Below are 27,782 nucleotides of genomic sequence, written 5' to 3'. Positions count from 1 at the left end.
TAATGGCGGACCTGCCCCATATTGGAACCAATAAACACGAACACAACTGCCTATTACATGGGTCTTTAGCGACACAGAGAAATAACCTCTTATCTTCCTGTCGAGCAGTAGTCCCCGTCGAGGTTTTTCCCCTCCACAGAGAGGTTCGATTTTAATGAATGTGATGTCTACATGCTCAAAAAACAGTGCCCCGCGCAATCCCTCCGCCCTCTACACCTGATTATGTTAACTATGAGTACAGCTTGAATAGAGAGATTGCAAGGTTTCAGTCAAGAGTGCTTTAATGCAGATACTCCATGCTCCTAAAGTGAGGGCCTCTCTTCACAGCGGCCGTTAGCGTCGGCCCATCTTGAACGTTAACACCACGAGCGGTGAGATGCCCCATTGTGTGTTCAGACAAGGGGGAGTTTGATGAGAGGTTTTAGATGACACACCTGCCGAGGAAGAGGGGTTGAGATAACAATTTTCCCCTCCCTGTCAGGGAGACAGCTGGCATTGCCACTGCAATGCAAGCCGAAATACACCCACGGGTGGGTAATGAGGCGTAGGAGACGGGGGTTTGTGTTTTCGTGTGTGCGCAGGTCTGTGTGTGTTTTAGGATGGTGATTCCCCTCGTCCTCCTGAACTAGCCACTGTAGACCCTGCAAGCGCTCCATCTGTAGTCCTCAGCTGTAAGCCCACTTGCGTGTGACTCACGAGCAGCTGCGAAATCAGCTTAAATAGTGGCACACATTTAACCTTCTTCTCGTAAAAAAAAAAAAACGAAATAGGACACAGTAAGGAGGTTTGCAGAAAACCTAAAATGGATGTAATAAATGAGAAGTAAATGTACAGCGGTTGGTCTAGTGTGTGACTGAACGTGGGTGGTGTTGTGACATTGTATCTAACCAGAAGGGGGTACGCAGCCATCCGTGACTGTGCACATGTCTTTGGATGTCACCATTAATATGGTGGCTCGCATTATGTTTACACACAGTCCTGTGTGGCGATGCATATGCCTGGGAGGGTTTGCTGAGAAACGTGCAAGTGTGTTGGAGAATAAACCTTGAAGAACAGTAAATATTCAAATCTTGTGCGGAATACATTACTTTTGTTGTTGATTTTTTATCTTTCATTTACTTTTGATGTTTCTTGATGTTTCGTTTGACAGTGTGTTTATAGTTACTTGTTCAGTTGAATATTTGATTATTTGTTTTTTTAGTTTAGTAGTTGTTTTTTGCCTTTGACACTCACATTTTCAGTTACTTTTATAGTTTATTGCTGCCCTCGAGCGCTTTCAATCTTTATTATTACTCTTTGTTTCTTTTGTTGTGGATTGTTGTCTCTGACACATTGATCTTTAGTTACATTTATCATTGATTGTTATTTTTGATGGCTTTAATGTTGTAGCTGTTCACTGAGCTTGACCTTTTATCTTTTACATATTTTTTATTTTTTTTTTATTAATTCCTTTTTTGTTTGTTTCATCTGATGCCCTTCAGCTTCCCTAGAGTTTTTAGTAACCCTGGTGTCTGCATGAACTAATACAGTATCATACGCAACTATCACAAATTCGATAAATTGATTCTCCAGATGAATTTGTAAGCCATAATGAGCTCCGTTATAAACAGGTTTTGTTTGACTGTTTATCTCTTCATTTGTTTCAGGTAATCTCCGCTCTGTCGAGGATCTCTCACCACAGCATCGCACAGATCAAAGGCATCAGGTACGTGTCTCATTCGTGGCGCTCACATTTATTATGCGAACAGCCAAAGCAATCACTAGTATCGGCATCAAAGAAAACCATTAGGATGTATTCCACATTTTACTCGCAGGCCTATATTAAGATGGAGGTGTCCATTAACATCTGCTGCTCGTTTAGAAGTCAATTTACATTTTTAAGCAATTAGCTGCAGCTTTTAGCCAGTGTTATCTTGCCGGATGCAAAATAATGCACAACACATTTCCATCGGTCATTCGCACACTATTTATGTAGAAATGTAGTAGCGCAGGTCAGAATACATTGCGCATTTTACACAGATGATGCTGTATCAGCACTGGTATGGGTGTCTGATTTTCTCTACATTTGCTCAATCTGCTTGGAGCTTGGCGGCTCACCGGCGCCACATAAAAAGCCATTTTATTTGTCTGAGTAATGAGTTGATGGAGCGTGCCCATTAGGGCCCATGCCAAGAAATGGAGGGATGAAGAAGAGAGGGAAAGAGGGAGAGGGACAGAGAAAGAGCAGGTCCCCTGCCATTAATAAAGACAGCGCAACCTGCTGACTGCTGGCTAATTCACGGCCTGTCCAACACTGACCATTTTGTTGTGAGGTGTCGAAAGCAAGGCTCCATCGACCTCAGTATAAATCACACGCTGGACTTGCTGATCCCGTGTTACTTTAATCTCAGCATATCAGAAAACCAATTCAATGATACACTTTTATTTAAATTCCAGATCATCAAACTGTGCAGGTCAGAACCCAGACGGTTATGAGCCTAGCTTTGTCAGAAATGGAATTCTACGTTTTCATAAGTCTTGTTTTTGAAAGTTTTCCTTCAACGGAGGGACAAGCACCTGAACCCTGATGTGTCCTTGAGCAAAGCAATGATTTCCTCTCAGCCCCGAGGGTTACCATGACCTCTTACCATGCTTTGGAAGTAGACATGAAAATACAATTGCCTCATGGGGGTTAATGAAATGTGACTTAATTAAGTAAGGTCAGACCCTTGGCTTGAACAAGAAAACATTGACTAAGGCGATTTAAATGGTACGCTGAACTGCATGGTCCCGGGGGGATCTTTCAACTTAAAATTAATTATTTATTTATTATTTTCTTTTAAAGGTGCAATGTGTAAGAATTGGCTCCCTGTTGAATTTGTATATTCATCTCACCAGAGTACCTGCTAACTGCAGCGATCTATATTCTGTACCATGACTGTACCAGTTAGCTGTGCAGCTAGCCGGACAACTGGATTTGGCGTTGGCATCGACAGGGCTTGCACGGGGCTAACTTGTTAGCGTACTACTTCAGTAAATAACTCTGCAATGCACTGCATAGACAGCTTTGACATAAGTCCAAAATGGTTTTCTGAACATTCTGTGGATATTTCTTGCTCATTCCTGAACGTTTTAAATGAAAAATCATACTGCACCTTTAATGTGTGACTTGAAATGTAAACCATCTTCTGCGCAGCAAATTTAAAGTTGCCACCTCTGTCTGTTTCTGCCTACAAAAGTTGCCTTCCTCACTTTACGCCGGATGAGTTTTAGAATAAGTAATGACCTTAACTGAAATACCAACTCTATTCTTACCATCTACACATTATTCGTTCGCCTGCTAGCTGTTAGTTTTTCCTTCAGTTTGTTAGGAAATCTTGTTGGAGTCTCCGAAATTCCTGGATGTTCCACCCCATGCACCAAAGGCTAGGCTTGTCTGGTATGCTGTGAGAGGCTTCGCATGGATTGATATGAGAAGTTTGGAGACATCTCTGAGGAGTGGACGATGCAAATTTATCGACATTTATGATTTTTAATCAATGAAATGCAGAGCTAATGCGTTGATAACCAATGGTATTGGCATGAGTGCATATTCAGTGTACATATCCTCGATGGTGCTTAAGCCGTTGTCTATCTGTTGCTGCCTTCGCGCCAGGATTTACAGATATGCGCAGGGATTAATGCGTGATGAGGTCAGGGGCAACGTAGTGTATGATCCAACATGAACAGAGTGCTACTATCAAGCAGAGCACTTACACAGGGATGATCGCTGACCCCAATTGGCCTTTTCTAAGGGATCCTCTCACCGTTTCCTGCTGAGGGTGAGGTCAGCCGCTGTCAAAGGTCTGAGGTCCTGTCACACCTTTTCTGTCCCGCTTCAAAGCGCCCGTCAACTACGCACAGGCCTGACAGCAGCCATAACTCATTCCAACAAAAACCATACTGGCATCAAAGCCCTGTACCATATAGGCAGCGCATGCCTTCCAGGCCTTCCAATACAGTGATGTGGCCTTGTGTAGCACCTTTATGAATAGGATTTTAAGCACATGGATAATAAGGATAACAGAAACAAACAAAAATAGAATCAAATGAAATTGAATAAATTAGACTAATGACGACATGAACGTGTCTTAAATTTGTGGTTTTATTTTTTATTCTTCATGAAAGCCAGGGATTTAATAATTGATACCGAATCTGCAAGTCTTGCGTTCTCAGGTATGGATTTCTCTAGCTGAGGGACCACGAGCGCAACAGCCAAAGTTTGCCTTGAGCTGGCTCTCACAAGCAGGTCGAAGCTCGATGCGTAAATCTCACGAGGGGTCTATGAGCCCAACCAAGGTGCCAATTTGTAAAGTGCCTCAAAGTAATTAAATCAGTTAAGGCTTCATATAATTTAGAAATAACAAGTTGCAGTAAGAGAAGAGAGAACAGGCGATTTACTACGAAGCTTGATACTCCACATTTTTTAATAATGTAAATGATCTTTAATTTAATTTAAATTAGCAAAAACTTACACATAACTTCACTCATAACTAGAGCTCCAGATTTTTTCTTTCAGATGTAACTTTATAGCCAATCAAATTGGAATAATTAAAGGTAACAAGTGTTAAATATGGCACTAGTGATGCCATATTTAACAACAGTGTATGATATATGGTAAAGTAACTGATAAACAAACTGTCAGAGAAAACAATCAACATGAAAAAATAAGAAAAAAAAGTAAATAACAAATAATCAAAGGCCTCAATCAACTCTAAAAGTCGCTGTTAACAAATAGTTTAATGCAACATCTGTTAACAAAAACTACTAAAAGATAAGCAGTCTGAGGCAACCATCAGGAAAGGCTGAATTTTAGTAAATATTGAATGAAAATTTGCACATGAGATATTTATATTTTCACATATCTGATACGTTCACACGTGATTGTTTTTTTCCTTACTTGTGGATTAGAATTTCCACATGTGGAATCAAATCATAGCACATGGAATCTTGTGAAATTTGCTTCTGTTCTGTGAATTTTTGGTACAACTCCAAATACGATTGGCTGTTTTCGCATGTGAACTTTAACATCAACATGTGAAGATATAATAACCTCACCTGTGATCTCAACATTTTCGCATATGAAAAGCAGACATTCAGAATCTCCGCATGGGGAAACTATCCCACAATGCACCTGATTCAGTTTGAATTCAACTGTACTTGAGTTTAATCTATTTTCATCTCCACATCTGACAGGGTACTGCCTGTAGAGCTACAGAGGGATTAGAAGGATTTAGTATTTCATCTATAAATTACGGGTGCTTATGAGAGACAGATAAGGCCAAGATGAATAAAAATTAACTTAATGTGTTGTAGGTTAATGGAAAAAACACGGTGTATTAAGGAAGTTGTTTCTGAAAGTGATTTCAAGGATCTTTCCCAGCTTTAGTTCCTCTTGATAGAGGCCTTGATGCCCGGATAATAACCCCGGCGGTCTTAAATCATGTACATCTGGGCACCGCATCAGGCCGTCCAATGAGCGGAGAGTTCCTCACTGTGTTAAATCTCCGGGCAACATTGCCACAGGCATGTCCATCGACATTCCGTTGAAGCTCATTGATCTCGTCTCTGATGTCGGTTCCCTGTAATCGGACAGCAACAGTTCATGTCTGTGTCAGCATTCTAGCCATTCTGCACATTCAGAGATACACCGGACACGCTGTCACATTTACTCACACACAGTGCCCTTCCACCCCTGGCATTCTTTAGTTTCTATCCTGTCTTTTATCAGCATCCTTATTTGAACTCTTGCAACCAGCAAGAATGTTTCCCTCATGTTCAAGAGCAGATATGGCACGGTAAATTAGAGGTATATCCTTCCTTTTTTCAGTATTCCAATACTTTTCCTTGCGTCTTTTTTTATTTAAGATTAAACTGTGATTAGGTCATTCAAATTGCTCTTAACTGGGCTGTCCAGCTGGTCTAATACACATATATCTCAATTGATGGGTTGAAGTTTCTCTGATTTCTCCAAGAAAAGTTCTACAAAAATACATTTAGATTTATGCTTTTTTTATTTTTTTTATTTGGTCTTGTTGAAGAACCTCTGACTTTTCTGTCAACCCCTCCTCCCACCTCTGAAATCAACCTCCGTCCTCTATACTGTCTGCATCTCTCCATCTCCACACAATCTATCGCTGGACCTGTCAACCCAAAACAAAAGCTGATTCCAGTTTTCTCTCTTTTTTTATCTGAAATCCTAAATCCTCTTTGTGTCGTCCCCGTCCCTTCGCGCCCTGGGAGCTGACCTTGTGCTTCTCACGGCTTATCTACAGTATGAGCCCTGGGTCATCCTCTCTTCTGTTATTCAGACCCCCTCCCCGCTTATCTTTACTGTCCTCAGCTGACCCCTCTCTGACCTTCACCCAACTCGCACTCTTCAACTAGTTCATCGCTGATCCCTGCAGTCGGAGTGTGTGGGATGGGCACCGGGGATCAGGGTCACAGAGTGCGAGAGACGTCAGATCAACGGCTAGACAAAGAGCAGATGAGGAGGAAGTTTTAGGAGGGCTTTAGATAATGATAGTCCTCTAAAACCCTTCAGTTACACACAATTATATGTGCGGCATATAATGCACTTGTGTTTTTTCTTTAATAATCAAAACTTTATTTAATTATTTTTTGAGACTAAAGGTCTTGAGTGACTCTTCAAATTTAAGAGTGCTTTTTTATTATGAGGATGAATTACGCAGGTCGTATGTGCACAGGGTTGGGGAGCAATGAAATACACGCAATGAAATCACATGATCAGGAAGTGATAAAAAGGTATTGTATTCTGGTCAAGTTACAGAAAAAGAAGATGCAGTTAGAAAAATAGGGTTAATAACAGAATTATGATTTTAGAATACAGAATGACGCACATGACACACGACAAAACTTCATGATCACTTCATGATCACTCTGGTCTCAAGTAAGACCAGAGTATATATCGTCTATTCAAAACACACACTTGAGATTAATTACAAGCCACGTTATTGATATTTCTTTGAGTAAAAAGATAGTAACCGAAAGTAATCAGGCTTCATTACTTTAATATTGTGACATTTTTTACCCGGTGATTAATTAGAAAGTACATGTTTTTAATTTCCCGGCCCAACCCTGACTATGTATGTCATACAGTATATCTAACCAGCCCTAACAGAAGCAAACTGGTCGGTAGAGAAGATCTGTAAATAAAAAAAAAAAAAACAATAAAAAAAACCTCTTTTGTTTATTTTTGCTAATTGACATTGCTGAAAGTAAAAGAAAAAAACGTTTTAAATAATTAAACCAAAGGGTAAGGGTTAGTCCTAGCAATCCATTCATATTGTTTAACCGACAAACAGCATCACGTGTAAAAAGGGAATAGAAAAAACATAATAATGGGTCATTTAAGTTAAGATAAGAAATAGATTTGATAAAGAAGAAAGAATCTCAGTGCCACTTGCCACTGACAGGCTGCGGTGATCTCTTGGACCAATTCCAAAACTTGTCATACCTTAAGTCACTTTAGTATTAAAGAACAGTATGTAAAAATAGGACACACAGGTTTAAAAATTCCAGAATTGCCCTTTAAATAACACACAGGATGCAACTCACGATTATTTTCACTCTCCATTATTGAGCTGACATTTTGCAGTTTAGCTGAAGAAAATGTTATATGTTATGAAAAAAGGATAAATCATATTCTTTATTTAGTTTTGAAAATTGCTTCTTATGTTATAAAGATATACAATTTGTGTTGACATTAAACAACAAACAGCTGAGAAGCTGTAGCCAGAGTATACTTGGCTTTTCTAATATTTTATTTTATTATGATGTATTAATATATTATTATTTTTTAGTTGTTGTCGTTGATCCAGTGATAGATTAATTGTTTCAGCTCCAACTGAAATCCTTCGCTCGAAAGTCGAAGAGACATTTGTGATTTGAAATGGAAATGTGCATCTTGTATAAAAATAAGATAAAATAAAAAACGGAGTAATCATTTATGTAATTTTACTGCATTACTGCTTAGAGGCGTTGTTTCCTCTTTATTTTTGCACAAGAACAATATAAAAATGGACTTGTTTCTACATTACATTTATTTTCAAACAGGCTGCACTTCACAATAACTTCACAGCGTAGGACAAGCGTCACTGTTTCATCCCCTCCCCGTCCGCTCTCCCTCATCCTCTGGGCACAGCTCTGCCCCCTCGCACCACTGTATTACATCACTCACATTAGTGTGCAGTTATCACATCGCACATCCACTTCTCAATTTTTTACAGATGGCATTTGAATGCATCGTGTGTGCCAATTCATAATGTAAATGTTGTGTAAAATAACTCGCACGTGCAAAGAAAGAGACTCTTACTCATATGTTACACACACACACACACACACTAACACACACACACACACACACACACACACACACACACACACACAAACACACACATTCCCTGGGTGAAAGTGGCTTGGGAGTGAAACTGCATATACCAGGTTTAAAAGAAGACCGGGGAGGGTTTATGGACAATAAGTGGTGAGGTGCACTAGCTTTGCTCGACCTGCAGCGATTTATTGACCCCCCGCAGAAACCCAGCCGTGTCCTGGGACGTGAAACTGCTGCCAACGCCGGCGGTTTGAGCTGCGTCGACTACACTGTTATTCTGCTGTTCGACAGTAGTTGATCAATGGGACCGGCCCACTGCGGCTATGTCTTGCACACGTGGGCCAACAATTCCCTTTATAACAACATCGAACAGTGATGAAGGAATTTTAGAGCACAGTGTGAAATTAGCCAGTAATAGGCATGGCACGAAGGAAGGAAAGAAAGAGAGAGCAAAGAGTTGGGTCGGAGAATGAAATGTGGGTCCTCATTTATAACATTCGTTAAGTGCAAAAGACAGTTTTCCTTTTCAATGTTCCGTTGTTGTTAACCTTTAAATACTCAGGAAAGCCTTGACAACCCACACTGAAGCGCAGCGTCAAAACAAAACAAGCCATCAACAATCATTTTTAAAAGCAGGTAATATTTAATTTAACAGCTCTACCTTTTATATTTTATAACAGCATTTGTGTTGAAGACCATCTCCTTCAAGATGTCCTGAGCCAGGGATGCTACCACAGGTTCATGGATTTGTTTTAGGAAAATAGCAATTGTGGCAGGACAGTAAGACAATTATCCAAATATTCAAAACTAATATTCAGTTTAAATTCATTCAGTTTTTACAGATGATTTCTTATTTTTTATTTGTGTATGATGAATTTTATGCTTGCCGGTAGATAAATATAAATGTGCTGTACTTCCCAAAAGACTCTCTGCTTGGGCTCGCAAATGGAATTAATTACTTAGTAGTGTTGTCTCTATGCTTTTTTAATGGGGTACCAAATTATTGAGAAATGATAGACTAATGGACGCAAAAGAGAACACACAACGGAGATGCCCAACCAACCTGAACCAACAAACACACTAACAGTACAGTACAGCCCATCAAACATGGAAGGAGGTATAAACAGGGGAACCGTTACGCAACTGTTGTTTAATTGGTTGCGACAGAAAATGAATTCTTAAAACATGGACAGATGTGCCAAGTACCAAACACAACCCCATTGGCTAAAATTTAAACTGAGACATTTTCATGTGCTGTATGTCAAAACAATGCTACAATTCATTACTGACGCCCTATTCACACAGGACTAACATCACCTGGGGATTTCTAGTCATTTACAATAAATGCGATGGTTTTCCTGCGATCTTCATGCCATGCAATTCTACCATGTCTGTAATTTGTAAAATAAAGATTACACCGCAAAATACCGGCTATATTTTGAGGTCATATGATGATATTATTCCTGTGCAAATCAGCATCTCTGTAATTTGGGGTTGTATTTCTTTGAACCATCTGTTTTTTATTTGTATGAAATACGATCGCGGCTCTCAACATGACGAACAGCAGTCAACAGTCGTGCTGCCAGATCGGCTCTTTTGACGTTTTAAAAATGATTTAATGACCGAGAGGGTTCTGAGCGATGAAAGGTTGTCATATTCAAGTATAGCCACAGGGCATCGTTCACTTGATCTGAATGACTTGCAAATGTGAATTTATGCTGGCAAAGCAGAGAGTGATCCAATCAAACTTTAAACTCTAAAGAATTATGTGCCTGCTGAAAAATGTACAGTATGTTTTACTCCTGAAGGTTGATGTTACACAGAGCCTTGACATCATATCAACTTAAGGGCATTTAGCAGATGCTTTTTGTCCAAAGCAACTATTCATACTTACATTCATACACCTATGGCTGTGGCTGCCATGCAAGGTGCCGACGAGCACATCAGGAGCAGTCTGGGATTCAGTATCTTGCCCAAGGACACCTCGACATGCAGACCAGGGGAATCGAACCAGCGATAACAAGACGCTGGCTCTACCCATGAGCCACAGCCGCCATATGAAGCTTTTAAATTGTGGGTGGGATAATTTTACTTTAGGGTTAGGGTTAGGGTTCTCCCGTGGAATTTTTGTGTATTTGTGTAAAAAGAAAGGCCGAAGAAACTGGTGTGTTTACCCGCAAAACTACAGCTTATAAACCACCAAAAACACACATTACCATATCGACTGTGTGTGAGTTAATAGTCTGAGTCAAACCAACCAATCAGAGCCAACAAGTCAGAGGCAGAGTAGGGCCGGTCTTGCAAGAAGATCAGTAGCTAAGATCAGTCGATGTGCTTCGGTGCAAAGCAGCAGGGGAAATGTGGTATGACGTTTCATTAATTTGGGCATTCTCTCAATAAGTAAGTGGAATGGATTTAATTGCGAATGAAACACAGACGCAGCACTTGTGTACTGAGTGGATAGAGTGACGCATTTTCGGACACTTTAGGGGGGTCCAAACCACTCATTTTAAAAAGTCCCACCCAGGTATAATGGGTGCGAGACCCATGTCTACATGACACGAGGTCCCCTGGTAATACTAGCCCTGTGCGACCAAGGCTTCAGAAAAAAACATTTCTGGCTTACCACACTGTGCACAGACCCGAGCAACCTGAAGTAACAAGCTTGCAGGAAAGACAATAGAGCGGTGCTGAATAGCCAGGAGACGGCTCATCATTGGAGCTCTGATGAAATTATAAACACGGTTCAATTACACCTGGTTGTGTCATAACCGAAATGAAAACGGCAGCGTTGGACAGTGCTTGGCTCCACAAAACAACACCGGAGCGATGGATGCGAGCGCACATCTCCACAAACTACTATGTAATTAAATTTTGCCCGGTGGGACTCCATTAATAACTTATAATATAATGCACACTTCATTGTAGGGGGCCATCAGATGTGGGTGTGCTATCACACTCCGGAGGACGCGCCTTCTGCGCTGTGCTCCTGCTCATAACGGCGAGTGAGGAAGTTACATAAATCAGAGGAGGCCGTTTTTGTGTTATTATTTCTTTAATAATAGTACTTGTAATTAGCTCACCAAAATACAGAGGTTTTAATGAAGTCAGCCGCTTCAAACAAGGAAGCGGTTGCGCGGTTAATGAATCAGAGGAAGAGTGTGGAGGCGTGCACGATTCTTCGCACGGCCATGTGTGCGCGCGTGTGTGTATGTGTGCTTAAGGGTGACCATCTGACCTTTGACGATCTAGCTGAGCATTCATTAACTTGATGGCTGACACTCTGTTTCACGGTGACCACTGCTTTAATCACACACAGGCTAATTGGCGGTGTCACAAGGACACGCACAGTTTGACACACACACACACACACACACACACTCACACACTCACAAACCTGCCACGTCCGCAGCTAAAATGATAAAATAGACGACTGCTTTTTATTGCTTGTTGCTCTTTTTGCACTTACAGTATAACTTTCACTGTCGTACGTGGCCAACAGGTCACTGTTGTCGGCTGCTCGTGACGGCGCGGTATCATTATGAACGCCTCAGTCGTCTGATCGTATCTTAAGATTAAACACAGGCAGATGATTTTTAAAGCCGAGCGCTTGCGGAGAGCAGAGGGCTTTTTCTGAGAGCTTTGAACGTTCGGTCTCCGACGCTGAACTCTCCGTAACGTCTCCCGGCTCATTTCACAGTCAGCTTCGGCACACAGACGTTCATTCTTTCTCTCTATGTTCTCTCTTTCCTGCCTTAACATCTCTCTTGAACCTTTCCACACAATAAGACATAGTGTTCATAGAATGTATTCACCGCTTTGTGTACTTTATTTGTGTACATATCCTAGAATCACAGAATATTTTCGCGGCGGGCTTTAGAGACTGTGAAAGCCATGACTCCCTTGATCCCTTGAAAAAACTCTTGCACACATGCTCTTACCAACTCCCTATGAGGTAAAAAAATCATCCATTTCTCAAGGATATATGACGTTTGCTTGCGCGTCATGGTCAGGAAACTTAAGTCTTATTAAGTAACTGCAGGAGATGGAGTGACACAGACACACAAACATGCACAAAACAAGAAGAAGTCCAACACAAATGATCCCTCTCCAAAGCATGGCACACAGGCTTTCAAATAAATGACTTTATTTATTAAAGGACTAAAACAGAATAAGAGAAGATATAAAGATGACTAAACCAAGGGGAGTAAAGAGTAAAAGTAAAGTTATTGTGATAGAATATTATTTTGGTAAAAAATGAGTGATGCTTTAGTAAGAAGTCTTAAAATATCCCATTTTAAATGTACTAGTAAGAATCAGAGGTATAACATAAAGTAGTTATCTGGCTGATTATTGCATCTGATATCCAGCATTCTTCTGATTATTGGAATATATCTTTTTCTGATTGCCAGTACAATACATTGATTTCAAAAGGAGCTACTTTGTGATGTAGACTACATGCAAAACAACATTTTATTAAAGTTATCAAATAAATGTAGTGGAGTTAAAAAGTACAACATTTATTTTCTCCAAAATGAAGTGATGTGGAGGTATAAAGCCTACAATGTCTTCAAATTGTACTTGTACTTTTACAGTACTTAAAGGAGTAAAGGTACTGGGATACATTCCATCACTTCCTACTTGCAACTCTAGCAATTTTCAAAGGTGCACAATGTTAAAGGGAAGGTGGTTACTGCAGCAGATCAGCCCCAACATAATGTAATATAACGAAACCTAAAATCCAAACTTTTATCATTTTAGACGCCAGAGTTATCGTGATAAATCCTAAATTGTATTACTAATTTGGTTAACAATGAGGTATGTTTGCAACGAAGCCCTTAAAAGTCCAGTGTGTAGGATTTATGGGAGTTTTAGAGATTGAACGACATAAATAATGTGTCGTGTTGTTGTGACCTCAGAATGAGCCCCTTTATATCCGCGGAGAGAGCAGTTCCTCCTTCATGGACTCTGCCATGTTTCTACAGTAGCCCAGAGGACAAACCAAACGCTGGCTCTGGAGAAGGCCTTTTGCATTTTTTTTCTTGTTTTATTGGGGGGGGGGGGCACTGTAGGAGATAGCGAGATGAGGGGTGTTCAGTTGGTTGCAATCTACAACCACAAGACTGCTCGAGCTAAGTTCTCCATCTCTTTCGTGAAATATGGTAGCGATATTTGTGCGTGTGTATGTCTCTGCAATGACTCTTTGACAGAAGGAAAACAAATCATGCGTTCAGTAGTTACATTATAGAGAAAGATTCAAGGTCAACCTTGCGGGGCTGTTAACCGTAACAGAAACCACTGCCGGCTGCAGCTCTGTGTGGGATTTATTGCTCGAGGAGAGGTTGGAAAACAACAGCATGCTGCAAACACGGCGCAGGCAAACAAACGGTCCCAAAAAATGAAGAACAAATTCCTTCTACTGAAAAATGAAACAGTATTGAGGCATTTTGTAACTTTGAAAGCTGCAAAAAAATTTTAATAAAAAAAAAAACTTTTTTCGGCTTGGAGGTTTGCAGAAGCCTGAGAGCTTCTCCTATAAACAGAAGAGATGCTCTGGATTCATTTTAATAATACAGGCTATTTCTGCGCCGGTAATGTAAGCGTGGTTGATGATTAGCACCGATCATGACCTCGCTGATTTTAATGAGCTTCAATTGTGCACAACATTAAGCTAATAGGCTATAATTTGTAGCAATCAGCTCTCGTGAAAGACAAATTTAAAAAAAAAAAGAAAAGGCACAATCAACTCGACCGGGCAATCGAGATCCAATCATGCACTTTATAATGTTTGCAGGAAGCAGATATCTTTAAAAAGATTAGAAATAAATCCACCCTGTTTAATGAGCTAATTGATTAGTCATCCACGTTTATGATCTGCCACTTCCCGGGAGTATTGTGTTTGTTGACACTGAGTGAACAGGAGTGAGAAATTGAAGGCGAGGATAAATTATTCAGATTATCGCCCGATGGGCTGACATGGATGCTTTCATCCATGCAATTGTAGCTCGCAGTGTTTTTCGTTATCATTTAGTTTCATAACAAAAAAGTGTACAAGCGGAGAAGGTCACTTTTGCTGTGAAAACAAAACAAAATAAACAAATCTAGAGCTCTAAACTTGTAATTTTCAATATTTTATAAATCTCGTCTTTGTCCCCGAGAGTCCCTGAAAGCAGCCCAAACCCCCTGAGAGGATTTAAAAGACACCTGGCCATCCATCTGAAAAAAGAAAAGAAAAAAAGGCTGTTCTCCTCCGAGAATTCCTGAGAAACTTGACCGTGGGAAGATGCTGTGTTTTTTATCTGTCAGCAGCGCTGTGTTGATGTGTTTTGACAGTGTTGTGTGTGACTGATGGGTTCCTCTGTCGAATACATCCTGCCGAAGCGCTGGGGCTAAGAGTGACAACCTGGCAGATAGAACACGCAGTTTCTGACCGGTTATTTTTCTACCTGTGACACGGTGTGTGCAGTAATAAACTGTTTTGTACCCTCTCTCACTCTTTGTGTGCATGTTTGTGTGTGTGTGTTTTGTCTGTCTACCAGGCCCTTTCCATCGGAGGACACAGCTCTGAATGAGGATGATGTATACCGGAGCCTTGAGGAGCTGGCAGAGTAAGTAAACAACAAAACACCCACACAAACTCGTTTTTTTTTTTTTTTTTTCTCCTCAGGAGACTTTTTATAAAGTTGCCCGTACGACTGAGCCCTGCCCTCTATTTTTCCCCACTCATGTCTAGAGGGTACCAATAGGTGTAATGGTCCTATGGTCCTACTTGGTCCTCCAAACAGAGGCACACATCAAACTGAGGGTTATGAGAACTTAATGTTCTCTAAGACATTCAATGTCTTATGGTCCTTTTCTTTATAACAACCAGAAAACAACCACTACTGGTTTGCTGATGACTCGGTAGCTAATGAGCTAGCTAGCTAATGTGACATTGTTTTTGCTGGTTTGTGGCTAACAGTCCTGCATTTTGATGTATTTCAATGTGACATATCCTCCCCTTTGATGGAAAGTGACAACTGAAATTGCATTCAGGTCCAGAAGCGCAGTTACTGCATTTGGTATCTCTACCCCACTATTTTCTTTTCTGAGGGGCACGCCAAAAATGAGGGATAGGGCTAAAAATTGTAAAGGGATTGAACTATACTACCCATACTATCCCTAATCGTAAAACCCACATGCCTACCTCAACCCAAACCTTTTCTTTACCTAAACCTCAAAGCTAATCTTGAACTAAAAGTCAAGTCTGAACTGTAAAATTTAATTGTTCCACTTCTGGGCACAGCCCCTTAAGAGGTGGCAAGTTCCTTACATGTGACGGTAAACATGGCCCAGCACTGACTTATTCCCATTTCATGTTCTATTTTTCAAGGGCAGTTATGAACAAGCACACACCAAAAGGCCTCTAGATGTATCTGGTTATACCTACAACCAAACACAGCAATGAAACGAGTGACGTAGCACTGAGCGCTAAACAGTACACTAAACAAAATATGTTTCTGAAAACATCTGGGGCAGGAAATAGGCAATGCAGTAACAGAATATTGATTGACATTATTGTCCTCACAATGTGACCAATACATTTACACACAACACTGATCAACACTGATCCTTGATGGTGTTTAGCTACTCAGATTTTAAAGACTTCATTCAGAGTATGTTAAAGATTGAAGAAGTGCCGTTTCCTGCTGCATAAAAGGACATTTCTTTCTGCGTTCTATGGTAAATAGGCTTCTTTCGTGATGAGAACGGCTCAGAACGCTTTTAAAGTGGTAAAAAATGCAAAACAGCTTCTGATTATGCTGCAAATCAGCCATAAACGTAATATTATGTTTATAGGCCTGTCTATAAATGAGGACAGAAACAACAGAATATTTGCTCTTTCTGCATGATTGACATATTTAATGTTGTATTCTTCTACACAATGTAAGTACAAACGATTTCTGGATGTACAGAGAATCATATCTGAATACATTACAGTTCTCTCCCATCACGTATGCAGCACACATCTTGTGATGTTTCAGAGTGAACTCTGATTGTCACTTCTTCCAATTTCCTCTAACTGCCTAATTACATAAGCCCTCTGTCACTCTGCCCGTTGCCATGGCGACACTCGCTCTGCCCTGGCTTCTGTCTTGACTGCCTCTCCGCCGGCCGGCCTGTGTGGCTGGCCTACTGGCTCTGTGTTCGTTAGGTGGATGGGCGACTTTTCTTGGGTGTGAAAGAGAGTCGAAGGGTCTTGGTGTTGGCAGTGGTCCCCGCAGTGACAGCGGCTGCTCGCCTCAGATTAATGGAGAATAATTAGTTAACCGCTCTGAGATGGGTGTCATTCATCACATGAAGATAGGAGGGAGGGAGAGCGGGAGATAGAGAGCAGAGCATGCTGGGTATAGATATATGCCCGCTGAATACATGATTGTGTCGTTCTTTAGGGGATGAGGAATGAATGTGCTCTTGCTAGAGGAGAGTAATGCAAAGCCAAGCAGGCTAATGCTGGATTATGTTTTTTTTTCTTCTGTGTCAGTAAAATGGAGAAAGACTCGTCATCCTGGTCCCCATATATACTTGGTGGTAAGGTTTAGGGTAAGACTTGGCCCTAAATTCATTAGGAAATGTCAAAGGGGCTAAAGTTAGCTTCTTTGTTCCTTATTTGATTCTAAATTCATCATAAAGAAATGTCACCTGTATTGCGGCTACATAAATTTGTAAATTACTTTTGAAAGATCCAGTGGCCATAGCAGGTGCATGGAGTGATTAATCCACCAGTAGAGCAAGTGAGCACAGAAGTGAGGTTTTGATACCGTATATATCAATTTACATTTTAGGGCATTTAGCAGACGCTTTTGTCCAAAGCAACTGACAGTAGTTCATTTATACACTGATGGCGGTGGCTGCCATGCAAGGTGCCGACCAGCACATCAGGAGCAATTTGGGGTTAAGTATCTTACCCAAGAACACTTCGACACGCAGACCAGGGGAATCAAACCAGCGACCTTCCACTAACAAGGGTTATTATACAGGGTTATTTCTATAGCTAGTGGTTATGTCTTTAATTTCCCTTACACCTCTAACCCGCAGAATCTCCTCTTTCCATTAATGGATTTTGTTCCCTTAAATCCTCAATAAGCCTGAAGCTTGAGTTCAGGTTTTTTTTTTTCTCTCTTTTTCCTTAAATGGTCATTGGTGCTGTAACCCAGTGCTCTTTGTGCGACCTGTAGGTGCAGAGGGCTGGCTCTCATTGAATTAATCATACCGCCCTGCTGCACATCTGCTCTTGACCTTTTGCAGAGAACATGTATGCATTTCGTTTCATCAATGGACGACCGCATAATTGATTCATCAGCAAGTCCTGCGCCTAATACAGTTGGACACACTTGGCACACAGGACGCACTTACAATAACCCCGCTCTCAAAGACTTATTAATTAGCCTGAAATATTAATGCATTCATAATTTCAGATGAGTGCTTGACTGAGCTGCGGGAGGGAGGGAGAGAGGGAGAGGGCAATGGTGATCGTGCAACAGCAATAATAGTCCATTTTAACAGATGAACCATTCAGGACCCCAGAGGAAAGAAATAATACGAGGACAGGACATATGGTGCCATAAAAAGAACATGCAAGGAATAAAAACTGAATATTGTTTCCAAAAATATCTAGTGTAAGAGATTAAAGCTAAATAGAAGGGCAAAACATATAATGGCAAACAATAAAAATCGATAAAGTGGCACCATTAAGTTCAGTGGTAAAGACGACAAAAGATAACTGCTTTGGAAAGCAATCTATAAAAATGGATTCTGAGGTGAGGTTTAATAACCGAGCTAATGCCAGCAGACCAAACGTTAAATGGAGAGACTGTTCCAGCAGCCAGTGCAGCAAAATATCGATCAGTGATTCATTTTCCTCTGGAGCAGCCAAAAGGCTCGAACTGGTGCACCCTCGTAGGTCTGTGGGGACAGCTACAAGTTCAATCTTCACTAATGTAATGATGGCACCATGTATTTATAGGTATAACCCATTTAGTAGGGCTTTTCTCAAGGCTTTTGGAGAGATATGGCTGTTCAGCATCCAGCAGCTTGGCCTAGAATGTGAGAGAGAAAATTCTGGGTTGACTGTATCATTCTAGGTTAAGTAGAGGTTGCCCGCCGTGCTGGATGATTTCCATATTTACAATATCATGTCAGAAGAATTCACGTTCAGGTGAGGTGGATTGAGGCTTTAGGCTGTCACTTGGAAATTGGCACTGTAAATGGATGGTATTGAGATTCTGTGATACGCTGCTCCGGTTTTTGCATTCTGCCGGACTGTATCTGTTTGCAGCAGTATCCGACTCAGGTAGAGGCCAGCTACTACCTAATTGAGGTCTCTTGGGTTAATGTGGTATACCTGATCTATACTTCCTCCCTCTGGCTTTGTGATGTCAAGTCCTTATGTCGCTTAACTCGGAGTCCTCCCTGTCTGGAATGACTCCATCCTGGAGTTGACAAAGCATGAAATGTGCGAGGGGCGGGGGGGAGAGTCGGGTATAGTCGCCAAGGGACTTTTTCCTCTGTGAAAGGCCCACATAGATTTCCATTCCGAAGCAAAGGGTGTCACAAGCCCTTTGTGTCACTCTTTTGCAGTTTATTTTGCTCCATTAATCCCTCGGGCAGGTTGACATGAAAAGTCGATAGCTTGAAAATGAATAGAGCTAAGCCAAGGTATTATTTACTGCAAGGTATTAAGTCACAGAAACTTTGAATTAAACTGTATAACCATCTGACCAAATTCAGAATAAAGCATTTTGAAACTACAGAAAGCCTCTAAGAATATATACTGTAGATAACATTTTTAAATGTAAAGCACCGTGGATGGGCACCATGGGCATTTAGATTGGTTCCTTAAAAACCGTGCTTTATGGAATTTGATCTGCCACTGGGCATGAAATCTCACGGGAAGGATGAAAAATGAAGGCTGACTTGTGGTCCAGTCAGGCATGCAGCCTGGCACCATTTCTGTCTGCTTTCACATCTCCACTATAGACTTAACAAACTCATGTTTTGTCTTGTGTTGTTGGTGGTTGCTACAGTGGCACCATCGATAACAAGGTTTTCCACTTTAAAAAAAAGTGATATAAAGATCTTGGCTAAGATATTTATGCATTACATTTACCATCACCATTTACAATTTAAAATGTATTTAGAGAATGGTTTTTGGTGTGAAACCAAAGCAGAAAGGTCTGGGGTCTTACTCATGGGCATCTCAGAGGTAAACTGGCACCTCTCAAGCTACATTATCTGTCCACACTTGGAACATGCTGGACATGAATCCACTGGATCTTAAGCCAGTACCTCATTGACTGCTCCAAGACATTGTGGTACCTATTTCTGCTTCTTTCTGTTAAGGGATCTGAGCATGACTCCCTATTGATTGGCCAGGGTTGACATTGGCAAGTGCGGCTCATAGGACCATCTGAACCATGGTTAACTGCTGTTCATGGGGAAACCATCTGGCTTCAACCTTCAGAAATCTTGTTTGAAGGTGGTGAATAGATAATCAAACTCATCAGTATGTTGTCCTTCATGTATTGTGCATTGTGAAGCATAGTGATGTTATGCAACCTTAGACCATTACTTTTTTTAGGTTTGTCTTTTAAGTGTATTTGTTTCAGTTTATCAGCTGGATAGATGCTGTTTGGAAGTATTACCGGGCTGTCAAGGGCCAGTGCTGGAGCTCTCCACACAGAATATCACAGCTCTTATAAAAAAAAATCACATTAAAGTAACAGAAAACCTGGATGACAGCCCAGCCTTTGGGGACATATGCTCAGTAGCTCTGATATGGTGAGTCATGCTCCGTCCCTGCTCCCCACTGATGTAGCTCTAAGGCCCGCTAGCAGAGGCTAGTGGGCCGATTGCGTGCAAAAGCATGCACTGGACACCCTCTGGCCTGTCACTGTGTAATCAGACAGAAAATAAGGCCTAATTCATGAGTCCTCAGGACTCTACTCCCACTCTATCTCAATGATACATCACAATGCATACACATGCACAAGCACACACAAACGAGCGCACACATACATGCATTTGAATGATTTATTAATGTCCACAAAAGCCCAGGAAATAAAAAAGGATGTAAATGGTGAAGTTACAGTGTGACAGATTTACTACAGTGGCAAAAATGATGTCCCTCTATCCTCTCTTCTTTCTGTTTTTACACAAACACTCTCTTGCACTAATGCAAGCCCTGGCACATGAAACCATAACCATCGAATCGACGTGCCTTAACCCCAACCACTTTATTGATAATGTGACCTGTCTGGTCTGTCATTTTAATATTATTAAATTTTTTGTATTATATTAATTTTGCCAATTTATATTCACCCAGTGGAGGACACTCTTCTCTCTGGTGACCTGTATTGTTGACGTTGAAGGGCTTCAAGGTCAACATTTCTGTGGCCTATCCCCTAACCATTATTCCAACCTTAACCCTCTCCTGGACAGTGGTTGTAACACACCTAACCCTACCCCTATACCTCATAATAAACACTGCCCCACCCTGATACGTGACCACACATTTAACCAGGTCCCCCCACCTGATCCAATTAATATTTCCCATTTTATGGGACCATTCGCTCATAAATAAGAGCAATTGGTGAGGCTAGTATCATTTTTTTCCAGCCCCCAAATCCTAAACGGAACTTTTTGAGTGTATTTATACTTGAGTATATTTTTACCTTTTTTTTATTCTTTTTTTTTTACCTGTGCCCAATGCACAATGAGCTACACCCTTGGGATCTATACCAAAATCTGACTGTAAACCCCACTTTGACCTCAAGATCCAAAAAAGGCTCATAGTTTTGTCATAGTTGTATCTGCACTCAACCAACATATAAATGCAACACTTTTGTTTTGATCCCATTTTTCACAGGATCTGCAGGCCATAATCAACAACCTCATCAGCTCTATGCAAATGAGATGTGTTGCACTGCATGAGACATGGTGGTCAAATCAGATTCTGACTATTTTTCTGGCATTTCAGCGCCTGCTCAGTAAATGTCATTTAGAGTGGACTTACATAGTGACCACCCTGTGCACTAATCATGCTGTTTAATCAGCCTTGTGATAGGCCACACCTGTTAGATGGATGGATTATGTTGGCAAAGACAAAGTGCTCTCTCACAATTTTTCATAAATCGGAGATAAACATTTATTTTTCTGTGCATGAATAAAGTCTTACATTTTTCATGATCTCACGCCACTTAAACTTGAGAAAAGTGGGAGCAAAAACAAAAGTGGTGCATTTGTATTTTTGATTAGTGTAATTGTCCATTTCATGTGAATTTCTTGTGTGTGAAGGCAATTTGAATCCCACAACTCCAGTACCTTAGATTAGATGTTGCTACATTTAGATTTTGATGTGGGGTTGATTAGAGTTATTTGACTTTAAGATCAATGCATATTGACAGTGGAAACCTCCAGTCAGTTAAGAGGTTAATTAATGACATCACCAATTAGAAATCAGAAGGAGGTTTTAAAATGTAGAGATGTATATAGAGGCATACATGGCCATAGTTGGAATAATCAAATCAGTCGATAAGAAGCCTTATCTCCTAATGTGTTGAGCCCTCAGCAGCATTAGCGCAGTATAGCAATCAATGAGTAATCACTGATGAAAAGCACTACAAATATCTTAAATTGACTGATTGGCCCAAAGGAGCATTGGAAAATGACAAAATGACCCTCAGGGAAAATGGAAGAGGCTTAATGTCACTGTTGATCAATACAGTATTTCCCCTTGACAAGCTCTCACTAATGTCATTGAAGTTCAGGATCAGTCACTTTTTTTTTTTTTTCCAGAGTTATTAATAGTATTTTTTAATCTAATATTGTATGAAAAAATCCCACTCCAACTGCCCCCGAACTCCTCCTCCATGCTCTCCCTGGAAATCCTTCCACGGGTCATATTCATATGACTGCACCAGACCTCCGTCGTATAATACCATCTCCAAGGGATAAGAGCAAAATGAAGTACAACATCTGCTTTCTGAAAACGCTTCCTTGCCGTCCAGCACACCAGTCCCTGCGGAGCCTACTGCAGTCTCAGGGTTCAGAGAGGAGACACCGATGGGACAGCGTCAGCTGGCCGTTGTCTTCCCACCCAGCCTTCTCAGTATTCAACATGAGCCACTTTAAATTAATGAAGAAAGAAGACGCACAGTGCTGAGAGTGAACCAAGCCACCTCAATTAAAAACTTCAAATAACGCTCGCATGAGCATGACGACAAGGCTGAATATTTGATTGAGGGCAGTTCTATCTTCTCTGGGGGTTTTTTTTTATCCACTCTTCTCACAAGCAGTGAAATGAGGGATATTTCATCAATGATGGTAGATGCGGAAGGTCATATGAAGCCAAGTCACAGAACCTGTATTTTTAGACTTGTGCCCATAAATGTTTTTTTTTTTAAGAATATTCATGAATTAATAAAGTATATAAAATCCCTACAGAATATCCTATTTCTGGGATTTAAAGTGAAATTACATTTCCTGGCCTGAACGTGGTTGGTTTGGTGCTCACACAGCCAAGTATGTTCCTGAAGAATGCTCGAACAGGAAGGTATACATGCTGGGGATCAAGGGCCGATACATTTGGATGAGGCACCATTCATCCAAGAAGAGAAATCCTCTTTTGGCTCGCCCCCACTCAAGCCAGGTCAAAGTAAAAAATGGCATCCCTCAAGCTAGAAAGCATTAAGTGTTCTGCTCAAGGACACTGAAGCAAAGTGTGGAGAGTGGCCACTTGTGGAGCTTGAACCCTGGTCCTCCTTGTTCTGTGCAAGTGCAGCCCTCAGAGATCGGAGATCTTATGTAACTCAATATAACTCAATCAAAGCAGAACACACGGACCTAACCTGCACACATTGTTGGATTCAGTGTGACTCAGTGTTGTAGTACTCGAGATTGGTCTTGTTCTCAAGACCACTTTTTGAAGGTCGCAGTCTCGTCTCAAAATCGACCGGCAAATTTTACTTCGTCTCGTCTTCGTCTCAGACAAAGAGGACTCTATGGCAAAGACTGAGTCACCCAGAAAACCTTGGGGAAAAAATGTGCTGTGTTAGGTTGTTGGTAAAACATTGGAAAATAAAGAGTTGAATAAAAATGGCGAGGTTGTTTTCAGCTCGGTCTCGCCTCACCTGGTAATGCTCTTGATGCACTCTGGTCTTGGTCGTGACCTGGTCTGGGTTTAGTTGGTCTGGACTGCCACCTTGGTGTGACTTACAATTTCTGTAGATAACTTTATCTCCATTTTCATCACAAGTATATATCCATAAATATTAGAAAACATTAACAAAAGAAGGTAACTATAACTCAAGAACTTGTCTGAGAATGTTCTATAGTTTTCTTCAGTATCACAGCAATGTGATAGCTGTCTGTACAAACAGAGACTGTTAATAAATAATTCTGCAGCCTTTAAAATGGTCCCAATATGCCAAAGAATAGACAAATGTACGTAAAAACCCACAGAGGTGTCACATACAGGATATTGTTAAATTCAGTGTGACTTACATTTCAGAAGATAGCATTATCTCCCTGTCTGTCACAATTATATGTCCAAAAATCTGCTTAGAAACCATCAACCAAAGATGCTAATAATAGCTCCAGAACTTGCCTATGATTGATCCATGGGTGCAAACAGGGACCACTAATAACTATGCTGCTTCGTTATAAGCAACTAGACTTTTTGGGTTTTTTTTTTTAGGTTTTGTAAGTATAACTCACTGGTCCTTTTTTCTGAGCATGTGGAGGCAGTGCAGATTGGGAACTTATATATAACTCAACATAATTTAATCAAATCAGAGCACACAGACATGATGCACTTGTTGTTAGATGGGTGTGACCTACACTTTCAATAGATATCATTATCTCCATGTCCGTCAGAAATACTTGTCCATAACTCTACTCAAACATCATAAACCATGGATGCTTTTTTCAACTCCAGAACTTGCTTGAGAATCGTCACAGTTCAAATTTTTCTTCAGTATCAAAGTAATCCAGGCACATCCATGGCTACATTACAAAGAGTATCTAATTCTGCACACCTTAAATTGTGCTTTTTGCCAGAAGATGGACAAAAATTAGAAAAAAATGTAAAACAGGATCCTCAGCATTACTCATTGAATTCATGGCAACATAAGACATGAGCACTTCATGGCCTCAACCTCAATACAATGGCAGTGAATGGATTTTTCGTTTAAACAAGCAAGCAGTTGACAGGCTTTAACCCCAGTCCTCCATTATTCAGAAGGCAGTTCTCACAGCCTTTATTTTTTTACAGTATTTAAGCATTTACTTCCTTTCCGGTGACCCACGGTTCCATCTTTATTAACTCCATCGATATGGACCCATTGCCAAATCGTGTTCCTGCTGAGGCTTCTCCATTGCCTCAGTAAGTTTCCCAAACAATAATTGCTTTCACAGAGCAGAGGTAGAAACAGTGCGGCGCTGCCAGAGCTTGAGGACCCGTCCCAGAAGACGCTTCTCTCCACAGTAACTGTCGCTGCTCTGCTGGCAGCTTGCCTAATTAAAGGTCAGTTAGCTAGCTGGGTGCCAAAGCAACATAAACACATTAAAGGGAAATGCCACTCAATAACACCAAGTCGATGGAGGTTTGTGAACATCAGGAACTGTGTCCCCTTGCCTGCAACGCCAATGTCACTCTCCAGTCTGGGCTTATGAAAGGTAATGAGTTTGCACTTGTTGCCTTTCAGCTTTCAGAGTGGACATACTCTATCAGGCTTTTTTGGCAGAATATAAATGATTCATCCTGTGAGCTCAGGATGTGTTCTTATACAGCTCGTCATCTTACTTGTGTGAATGTGTTTTGTCCCTAGTGAGCATGACTTGGGTGAGGATGACATCTACGACTGCGTGCCATGTGAGGACGATGGGGATGACATCTACGAGGACATCATTAAGGTGGAAGTACGACAACCCATGGTGAGGGCCATTGCCACCAATCTCTGCCTTGTTATTGGTGGTGTTTTTTTAATGAATTATTGTCTCAGTTGTTTGTCATATTGTGAATCTGTTCAGTGATTACCTTATCATTCACCTTAAAGCTGCAATATGTAAGAATTTGCTTATAAACATTTAAACAGAACACTGTGAGGCATTTGAAGGGGGGGACCCAACCACGCTTAAAAACACATTGTGCGGAGAAGAAATTCAAACTCAGAAATGATGATGAAGATGAATGAGGAGATAATACAAACTCAGAAATATTTCCATAACTGAATAAACACCATCCCAGTGCTCCCAGCTATGGACTGCTAGCTGCATGGCTAACTGAGCTAAATAGCTAATGGCAGCAACATTTACCAGCGATTAGCGGTTTCTCTGTTGATATGCAGCCTCCCATTTATTTTAAGTATGAATTCCACAGGTGGCTGGTTCTTACATATTGCACCTTTAAGAGTGCCTGTATCCATTCAGCACACTTAATCTGACCTATTATTACTTATTGCATTCAAATATATTCGCAATTCCCAGATAAGAAGCAATGAACAATTAGCACTAAGAAGAGATACCACACACTTACATTATTTCTGTGATGTGTATTGTCAATGTCTCTGGGACCATCGTATAGTATTTGCATGACATCTCATCTCAAAAACGCCCTTAGATGTCTCTTACATAACTGATGATACGATTGACTTCTCACTTGCACTGCTTTGCCTTTCCCATGCTGCAGATCAGATACATGCAGGTGAGTGCCGCTATGCTTCTGACTCACCACCCCCCACCCCACCCTGTCAGCTAACTCCCTCCGTCACTTCATTTAAAACAAACTCCCAGCGTCCCGAGAGAACGACCTGCCAGTTAGATTACTGACCCGTGCATATGGGGGAAAGGCAAACCCATCTGGGGTTTGACTCAGAGACAGTTGTGACTTCAGCTCGCTGACTGCAGTGTTAACTGACGTCAGCGAGGACCACCAGCTGCCACACGGACACCCCAGAGCACGACACAAATAAACATTATCCTGCTGGCTTGGAGCCCTGATTCTGATTGGTTTATCACATGCTGGATTGAGGCCTGGACTGGACCTGTGTTTCGACACTGTTAGCCCCAGTTTCATTATTATCAGCGCTAGTTATCAGCAGCCAAATCTCTCCCAGATGGCACTGTTAGCTATTGCACAGTCAGGCTGCTCATGTCACCACCACAGCAGAGAAAATGGATGTTTTTACCATGGTCATTTATGTGAGTCACTGACAATATGACTTACAGTATATGGTTCTTTCGAAGAAACCCTGTACTGTATACAGTAAATTACATACACATGTTTGTTCACAGAGACTCAGACATGAGGTCTCATGAGAACAATCTATGAGGATAAGTTTGTATTTCTTCCTCCTCCTTCACCGCCCCCTCACAATGTTCCTGCTTACATGATTTTAAATTAAAAACCCCTAGAGGAATCTACATGTAGGCTGCATACATATGCTTTGTTCAGCCCGCCTGCCCACACACACGACAAAGAAAGGTTCAGCAGCTCACACAGATCCCCTTCTGACTAAAGTCAACTGTATTCAGTCAGTGTGGGTGAACATGTTGATGTGGTTCAAATTTTAAAATGATTGTGGAGCACATTCCAACCTAAATTACAGCCTAGTAGCTTCAGTACCGAACATCACGTTTATTGTTTTCCTAGGCATTTTTGAACACTTCACAGAAAGGGGTTCCTCTATTATTGGCCACGAGCCAAAGCAAGCCCCTGTTGTACCGTGTTGTATTGATAAGACACAAAATGGTCCCAGAATCCCAACTTCAGGGATTCTAAATTTTTACCTCACAAAACATAAAATTGCTGTAAATTGGGAAGATACATGTTTATTTTTTCCGCTACAATCATCTAGCAGAACAAACAAAGCCTTATTGTGGGCCACCTTTGGCCAGTGGGCCCCATTTTGGGCACCCCTGTTTTTACAGTTTTATTTTATATATTGCAACTTTTGGTTTCCATTCATTTTCATTCATTCTGACAGTATGAAAAACAACTTATCCAATCAATTTTATACCCAGGACTCCCTGGAAGCCATTATCGATAATGAGTGGATTATCTTGGTGAATTGAAATTAAACAGACATGAGAGACCTGCTTGAGATGTCTAATCCATCACGGTCAGCATCAAGTTAGCATTAATTTTTGTCAATGGTACCATTGTGGTTGCATGGCAATGAAGTTCAAGTGTAAAATAATTGGAAACGTCTGCAATGCATTATCTCATGCAGATAATGCAATATGATGGATTACACAGCTCAAGCAATTTTCAAGAGCGCATTTATAGATTTTACACTGTGTGGAAATAAAGAGAAACCAATTTGCACCCGGAATGGTAGGGGACATGTTAAAAAGGTTTTTAAAAAAAACA

At 40.9% G+C, this 27,782-nt stretch overlaps 1 protein-coding gene across 11 annotated transcripts in view; it reads left to right on the top strand.

Moving 5' to 3' along the window:
• The window catches only part of vav2 (vav 2 guanine nucleotide exchange factor), a 238,393-nt gene that overhangs the window by 164,501 nt on the left and 46,110 nt on the right, over nt 1-27,782 (top strand). For 7 of the 11 annotated variants that reach the window (XM_030434880.1, XM_030434884.1, XM_030434879.1 and 4 more), the window contains exons 3-6: nt 1,647-1,705; nt 14,911-14,979; nt 25,240-25,345; nt 26,100-26,114. In XM_030434880.1, coding sequence (XP_030290740.1) covers nt 1,647-1,705; nt 14,911-14,979; nt 25,240-25,345; nt 26,100-26,114 — 249 coding nt within the window. The remainder of the gene's footprint in view (nt 1-1,646; nt 1,706-14,910; nt 14,980-25,239; nt 25,346-26,099; nt 26,115-27,782) is intronic. The other 4 variants (XM_030434886.1, XM_030434885.1, XM_030434878.1 and 1 more) reach the window with 1 other exon arrangement.

The sequence above is a fragment of the Sparus aurata genome, chromosome 12, assembly GCF_900880675.1.
Source record: "Sparus aurata chromosome 12, fSpaAur1.1, whole genome shotgun sequence".
NCBI classification, from domain to species: Eukaryota; Metazoa; Chordata; class Actinopteri; order Spariformes; family Sparidae; genus Sparus; species Sparus aurata.
This window is presented reverse-complemented; position numbering and strand designations above follow the sequence as displayed.